Raw genomic sequence first — 8,158 nt, 5'->3', positions numbered from 1 at the left:
ACCCGGAGCAGGAGGCTCTGATACCATGTAAAGAACCAACTCAACCCAAAAGTTTAAGCTGTTGGGTGAGGCTATATTAATGGTTTTATATCTCTCAACAATGTTTCTATTCACTAATGATTTCAAATTCGAGTCTTAGAAGGAGAGAAAATAATTTTGGGAAAGCCCTCGTTAGCTGAATAATCGATGAAGAAAAACTTAATTTTCAAATTAAAGAATCCTATTGGGATTGTGAAGTCTACATCGTGAGGCAAAACTGAGGGAAATTAGAGTTATTTATTTATCTCCATTTTAGATTCTTGATGTATAAGATTGCAAGAATTAAATATCTTACATGTAACTGATATAAAAAAAAATAAAAAATAAAATATCTTACATGTAACGAAACGTCTTAGTTTGTAACTCAAAAATCTATAAATGGAAGCACTTCAAGGTAGGTGCACCTTTCTATCTATCATTTAGTTCTTCCAAAGCATTTGTGTTTCCTAAACATGAATGTTTTTACATTCTTTTTCTCAGCCTTATGCTTTTGTATCCTCACTGAAGCCACCAAAAGCCCAAGAGGTTTCAGCATTGATCTGATTCACCATGACTCACCACAGTCACCATTTTACAACCCTTCAATGACCCCATATGAACTCATAAAAAATGCTGCCTTGCGTTCCATTTCAAGATCAACTAGAGTTTCCCTCTATTCCAATGAATCCATTATGATTCCAAACAGTGGTGATTACCTAATGAAAATCTATATTGGTACCCCTCCTTTGGAAAGGCTTGCTATAGCAGACACAGCAAGTGATCTTATTTGGGTACAATGTTCCCCTTGTGAGAATTGTTTCCCCCAAGACACCCCATTATTTGAGCCTAACAAGTCTTCCACTTTCAATGTTGTGTCATGTGCATCACAACCTTGCACACTGCTCCCTCAGCTTCAACATGAATGTGGACATTCAGGTCAGTGTTTGTACATTTACCAATATGGTGACAAATCATTCACTGCTGGAGTATTGAGTGTTGAATCCATTAGTCTTGGTGATTCCAATGATGGGAACCAAAATGTGACATTTCCTAAGTCTATTTTTGGATGTGGGGTTTACAATAAGTTCACATTTGAGACCACTAATAAAGCCACAGGACTTGTTGGTCTAGGAGCAGGGCCATTGTCACTAGTTTCACAACTTGGTGATGAAATTGGTCACAAATTCTCATATTGTTTAGTTCCTTTTTCAGCAACCACTAATAGTAAATTAAAATTTGGGAATGAAGCAACAATATCAGGAAATGGGGTTGTTTCCACACCCCTTATATTGAAACCTTCTACACCATCATTTTACTACCTTAATCTTGAAGGCATAACTGTTGGACAAAAAATGGTGCAAACAGGTCAAACTGATGGCAACATAGTCATTGATTCAGGTACAACATTGACATATCTTGAGATGGGTTTTTACAATGAGTTTGTGAGTTCTGTGAAGGAAGTGATTGGTGTTGAGGCAGTGCAAGAAGATCTTATTCCATCACCATTTGACTATTGTTTTAAAGGAGGGGCTAACACTAATTTCCCTGATTTTGTGTTTCATTTTACTGGGGCAGATGTTGCACTGAGTCATACAAACATGTTTCTTAAGGTTGATGAGGATAACATGTTTTGCTTGGCTGTAGTACCAGCCACTGGAATCTACATATTTGGAAATTTGGCGCAGGTTAATTTTCAAGTGGAGTATGATATTGAAGGGAAAAAAGTTTCTTTTGCTCCTACTGATTGTACCAAGAATTAGTACGTAGCTTATATTGTCCTTACTTTTTGTGTTGTTTGTGCTTGTGTTGGAGAAAAAAAAGGGTTGGTTTTATGTGTGCTTTTATTTCTCTGTCTTGGATCTTGAAGGAGAAAAAGGTTTCTTTTGCTTCTACTGATTGTACCAAGAATTAGCTTGTCCCTTTACTGTTTGCTTAATGAAGATTTGAATTGTGCTTGTGTCGGGAAAAAAACACAACAACTAAGTTTTATGTGTGTTTTTGCAATGTTAATCTTATGCAACATAAATTTTTTTTTATTTTCTACTCATATACATTGATACTTGTGTCATTTCTTTTTTTATTTTTTCTTTTCTTTTTTATTGGGCCCCACTTCAAGTTAAGTGTGTAGGAGATAAAAAAAAAATTCTGTCAAATGAGAGTATATTTATCCTTTTCCATATATGTCTTGGAGTTGAGTGATGTACGATAATTACCAATAATTATTGATTCATGTTAACAACAAAATAATAATTGATTTAAGTGAAAACAATTTTAAAAAGAAGTTTTGAATTCGGATGTACATGATAATTATTTTATTCTCTTACTTAGAAGTTAGAAATATTTTTTTAATTTCTTATTCGAAAATGAAGATGTCAGAAAAGTTTCTCTTTTATCATCAATTTTTGTTCCTAAATTATCAGTTTATTCTCTTATATGGGTAAGAGAAAACTTACACGTGGTATCCTTACATGGCATCTTCAAATTTTCAAAATTGACAAAATTAAAATAATAGTGAATAATAAAGTGAATATTACAAAAAATTTAAATAAAGTGAATAACAATTGTGGTATTATCTTTTCATAACGTATAAAATGTACAAAACTAATCATTATAGTAAATTTTGTGGGACCAGCTTATTTTGTTCACATGTCTAAAGCTAGCAATCTAACAAAAATAATTAATTAATTACTGTTACTACATAATCAATAACAGTTAGGTATACATGATGTAGATAAATGCATGAACAAAGGCATTTGATTTAATTAATCACGAAAATTCCCATTTAATTAAAACTATGACTAAATGAAAAAAATCATATTAGTAAGACAAATCCATATAACGCAAGAATAAATCAATATAAAATCTGTTCATGTACTTAAAATAAGTATTTGAGTAAAGTATATTTTGGGCCATCAACAAAAATTATATGGCCCATTTTAATTTCTTAGTCGACTTACGATTCTCTAAAATTCAAAATAAACTCAGTTAGTCGAAATTGTGATCCCTATGAAATTAAGAGAAAATCCACGTTAGTCGAAATCATAGTCCTTCTGAAATTCAAAGAAAACTCGCGTTAATCACTCAAAAGAACTAACACGAGTTCCTTTTAAATTTAAGAGGACCATGAATCGACTTTTTTTTTTTAAGAAATTAAATTGAGCCCGCGATATTTGTTGAGGACTCAAAAATACTTTATTCTAAATATTTTAATTATTAAGTAAAATTACATGTAAGAAATACTTACCGAAGAGAATTGAATGGAAAATGTAATAGATTTTCAATTATCAAAAAGACAAAAACAACACTTTTTATAGCACTCCCGTAAAAGAATTCTCATAATTTTAATGTTTATAATTTGATTGCACAATTATCTCGAACTTGATTGTTTAAATAACATTACAGACTACAGTCTTGAATATTTACTAATTGCTAATTAATTAGTCCTACCAAGAAATGATATTTGGAACTTCAATCCTTTATTACCTTAGTCTTCAAGCAATCTCCATTGGCAAGGAGAAGGTTCAACAGAAGAGGTGTACAACATCTTTGGCAACATGGCACAAATAAACTTTAAGGCAGAGTATGATCCTCAACAGAAAAAGGTTTCTTTTGCACAATGGATGTGAAAGCCTCTATATTTGGCATTTTCAACTTAAGGGTATACGTTTCATGTGATGGTGATTTATCATATATATGATGTTATTATTTATGATTTTTAGTCCTAGTCTTTGCTCAAGTATAATACCCCTAATTTGATTAATTAGTAAATTATATGTAGTTAAGTAATTAAGCTTGTATTAGTGGGTTGAATTAGATAAAATATCTAATTAAATAAATTAAGAGCACTTTTGAGGTAAAAAGTGCAGTCAGTGAAAATTATAGGGTAAAAATGTGTGTAGGCAAAAGTACCCAAAATATAAAAATAAAGTTAAAAATATTTCAGACCTTTGGGTAGAGTTTGATAGTGAATGGAGGTGAAAAGATAGATAAGCTTATACCCGATTGAAATTACTCAACCTAAGTTAAGTGTTAAAAACACAAAAACTCCCTCATTCTTCTTCTTCTTCGTCGACCATTGAGAGAAAAGAGAGGGAGAGACCATTTTGAGGAGAAAACCCTAACTTCCTCATTCCTCCACCAAATCCATATGTTCCAAAGTGAAAAATGTAGAGAATCCTTCCCTCATTGCAAATCCTAGCTTGGATTTGAATAGGAAGACTTGTGGAGAGAGATCTCTCCCTCCGAATATTTTGACCCCTTTGAAGATTTGAGGAGTTTGAGGGCATTTCCATCCATTGGAGCTTAGGAGACCCCTATTTCTTGGTTGTGTGACCTATTGTGGTAAGTTTCTACTTCTCCAACCTTGTGGTCATGGAGTTTTCTAGAGGTTGAAGACAATGAATAATGTTTTTATGGGTTTTATGAGTTTGAGTAAGATTGAGGCTAAATTCCTTTGGAAATGTTGTTATGAATGATAAATAAACGGTAGAAATGAGTTTAAATTGTTATTTTAGTATGCTTTGATATTTGGAGAAATTATGCTTGAAATTAAGGATGTTCTTGAATAGTAAGCCATTGTTTGATTGTAGATTTGATTGTGATCCTTGTATTGATAGGATTGAGGCAAGAGAACCAAGTGAAGTGACCAACCCTTGTGGTTGTGTTCAATTGGGGAAAGCAAAGCTTTGGGGAAATTTCAAGTGCAAGGTAAACCTTTGGACCTTGGGGTTGATCCCCTTGAATGTTCCACCATACTCCGTTGAGGAGGAATGGTTTATGAGGTGTGATATAGAATGATGATAGTAATTGTATGCTCATGCATTGATTCATACATTGATGAATGTTATGATTGCTTAATGATTATTGATTGGTAAAGAGTAATTGAGGAATGGTTGATAGATGTAAAATAATGAATGAGGTAATGGTTGAGGATTCAGATTGAGGTTATGTTGATAGTTGAGAGATGAGGTAGTGACTGATACATGCGAAAGGATTGAATAGTCCTTGGATCAATCCAATGAATATACCTAGTAAGATAGATGTAGGAGCTTCCCTTGGAAACAGCCCTATGTGGATCTCCATGTGGTCAAAGCCTAAGAGAAACAACCCTATACTACAAGAAAAAAATCTTAATATTGACGAAATTTTGTGAAATTTCGTCACAAATTCTTACGTCGCAAGTAAATTTCGTCACAAATTCCTGTGTCACAAGTTTATTTGTGACGAAATTTGATTATTTGTGTCAAAAATTGTCATTTGTGACAAAATTTATGACGAAATTTTTTGTCACAAATAAACTTTTTCCTTGTAGCGGATCTCTCTTGGAGGTTCCTAGATTGAGGTTAGGGACTTTCCTTGGAAATAGCCCTATGTGGATCTCCATGTGGTAAGAGCCTAAGAAAAATAGCCATTGAGGAACTCTCTTGGAAGCCCCTAGTGTGAGATTTTGCACTTCCCCTGGAAACTGCCCTATGTGGATCTCCTTGTGGTGAGCATCTAAGAGAAACAACCCTTTGAGGATCTCTCTTGGAAGTCCATGTGAAGTGTATGGATTAGAATGTGTTAAGCTGTTAAGATTATATGTACACCGAAAGTGAACCTTAGGGTGGAGTTATCTCCAAGGACCCCTGGTTTACTGTGATATATTCGTATATCTCACCCCGTGTTGTGGGGCATCATTTCAGGTACTGATAGAGGTGAGGCTGAACAAGGCAAGAAGCATAGGTAGATTGTACCTGATATATGACATTTTGAGATTCCTTGCATGTAGAAAACCTTATGCAATAAATATTTTGAAGCATTAGTTGTATATGAATGCATGTAGGACTTAGAAGTTGATCATTGATGTTGTTTAGCCATTCTGCTCCTATTTTGGGACTTTGATCACTTGTTATTTCTAAGTCTTTGATATGTAATCACTTTGAACAACAATTATGTAATGGTATATTTGAATATGGATGTAATATGAATCATATTTTTATCCTTTAGATTGTAAAAGGATTGTTTAAGGTAGATGATGGAATGTTGAATCATATTTTATCCCTTGGGATTGTATAATGAATTACGAAAATGATGCAACTATTGAAGCATTATATGATATAAGATTGTCAATCAGGTGTTATGGAGAGTGGGAAGTAATTCCCCAAAGAAAATAGGTGAAAACAAGGGAAGACATGTGTTGCCCAGTTGGAGAGCGTTAAAACCCTCAAATGAGCGTTAAAACGCGCTCACTCCGAAGGAAAAAGGGTAAGTCCCCTATTGGAGAGCGTTACAACGCGCTATAGGACGTTACAACGCGCTATAGTGTTATTTCCTTCGGGTTCCGAGCATTTTAACGCGCTATGTAGCGTTGAAACGCGCAAAAAATGCAAAGAATACCTGTGGTGGGCATTAAAACGCTCTATAGGGCGTTACAACGCGCTATAGTGTTATTTTCTTCGAGTCCCGAGCGTTTTAACGCGCTATTGAGCGTTGTAGCGCGCTACCAGAATGAAAAATGGGTTCGATGAGGGCTTCGTAACGCTCTGGAGAGCGTTAACACGCGCTACCCGAAATCAACATAGACACGGTTTAGTAAAAACTGAATAACTTGAGCTACAGTGTTCCAAATTGAGCGCGGTTTGAACACATGTGAAGATAACGAAGAGATCTATAACATAGTAGGAGATAAGAACTATAAAAGAAGTACATAATTTATGAGTAATAAAAGAAATGAAGATATTGGTTAATGAATTGAATAAAATGAGTTTTAAGCCTTGTTGGTCCAAAAGGACTACTTGGCACGCTGTGATGGCAAAGTATGGTTTAATAAAATAAGAATATGATATTAAGCTTAGTTTTATTTATTCCACAACTTCATTCGGTTATAGTCACGAAATTGGTTATTATAAATTCAATTTTTTCAAATGAAGGATAAGCAGAGTTTTTAATTGAAAAAATTCAAAAATTTGGTTATTATAAATTCGATTTTTTCAAATGAAGGATAAGTAGAGTTTTTAATTGAAAAAATTACAAAAGAAAAATTTATCTGAGTTTTTAATTGAACCAATGTGATTGTAACTGCGCTTAATATCATAAAGCAATGTTAACATTTTCGAGTGAACAACGGGGTGTTACATCAAGCATGATATATTCCAGATGGTGGAGTCTCCGCTACTGAAACAAGATTCCTTTTAGCTCTACAACATAAGGCTCTAGAGGCTATGACATACTTCGATATGGTGAATGTGAATACCATATTTTATCCTCCTTTTTCTTTTATTAATTTAATTAGGGAAAAATGTGTTATTTTAAATGGCACATTTTATGTCCTTTCACTCTTATAAAGAGGTGGGATGAGATCCACACCTTTAAAACTTTTCTACCCATTCTCTCTCCCATAATTTATCTCTTTCTCTCACTTAATATGATATAATTTTGTATCCTTTAAAATAATACACATTTTTCCATTTGCTACTTGTCTTTATATATGATGATGGCACAATGTGGTATTAAATTCACATGGTCTACACAAATTCTATAAATTAAGTTAATAAATATATATTACATTGTCATTTTTCATTAAAAATTGCATCAAACAAGAAAATTTTCTTTTACATTTTTGAACAAAAAATTACAAATAAAATTTTCCTTGAACAATAATTTATTGTTAAAAAATTAATGGAATTTACTAAATTTTGATGGTGGTGATCATTTTACAAGAAGAAAAAAATCTTCTTATATAAGGATGAAATATTTTCTCTTTAAACAAATATTTTACGTTAAAACTATTTATGGGTAAGTTATTTATTAATTTATTGTATAAATTATATTATAAAAAATCCGTTTTCATCAATAATTATTAATTCAAATGATAAGAATTTTACTTAAATGAAAAATTCGAGTACGAGCCCCCGGAATGAAATTAAATACTACTTCGTCATAAGGGTAAGTGTGGGCAAAAATATTAAAATAATGCTTTTTAATTAAATAATTATGCATTTATTGCAGATTTGGGAATAATTACGGATCTACTGCACAATGTGATGCCCGTTTTGGGCGTCACATGTGCGGCCTATATATACCCCTTTTTACCATTTCACTTCTCACTATCTCACCTCTCTCTAACCACAGTTTGTGCTCCCGACCGAATGCGAAAATT

General features: G+C 33.0%; 1 protein-coding gene across 1 annotated transcript; it reads left to right on the top strand.

Moving 5' to 3' along the window:
* The first annotated feature begins 417 nt into the window (after window positions 1-417).
* On the top strand, window positions 418-1,778 carry LOC133302624 (aspartic proteinase CDR1-like). Its single transcript, XM_061502432.1, has 2 exons — window positions 418-433; window positions 520-1,778. The coding sequence occupies exons 1-2, from the start codon at window positions 418-420 to the stop codon at window positions 1,776-1,778; spliced, it is 1,275 nt and encodes a 424-aa protein (XP_061358416.1).
* The last annotated feature ends 6,380 nt before the right edge of the window (window positions 1,779-8,158 follow it).

Source organism: Gastrolobium bilobum, unplaced genomic scaffold, assembly GCF_033153095.1.
Source record: "Gastrolobium bilobum isolate Gb01-03AN ecotype WA unplaced genomic scaffold, APGP_CSIRO_Gbil_v1 utg16462, whole genome shotgun sequence".
In the NCBI taxonomy this organism is placed as follows: domain Eukaryota; kingdom Viridiplantae; phylum Streptophyta; class Magnoliopsida; order Fabales; family Fabaceae; genus Gastrolobium; species Gastrolobium bilobum.
This window is presented reverse-complemented; position numbering and strand designations above follow the sequence as displayed.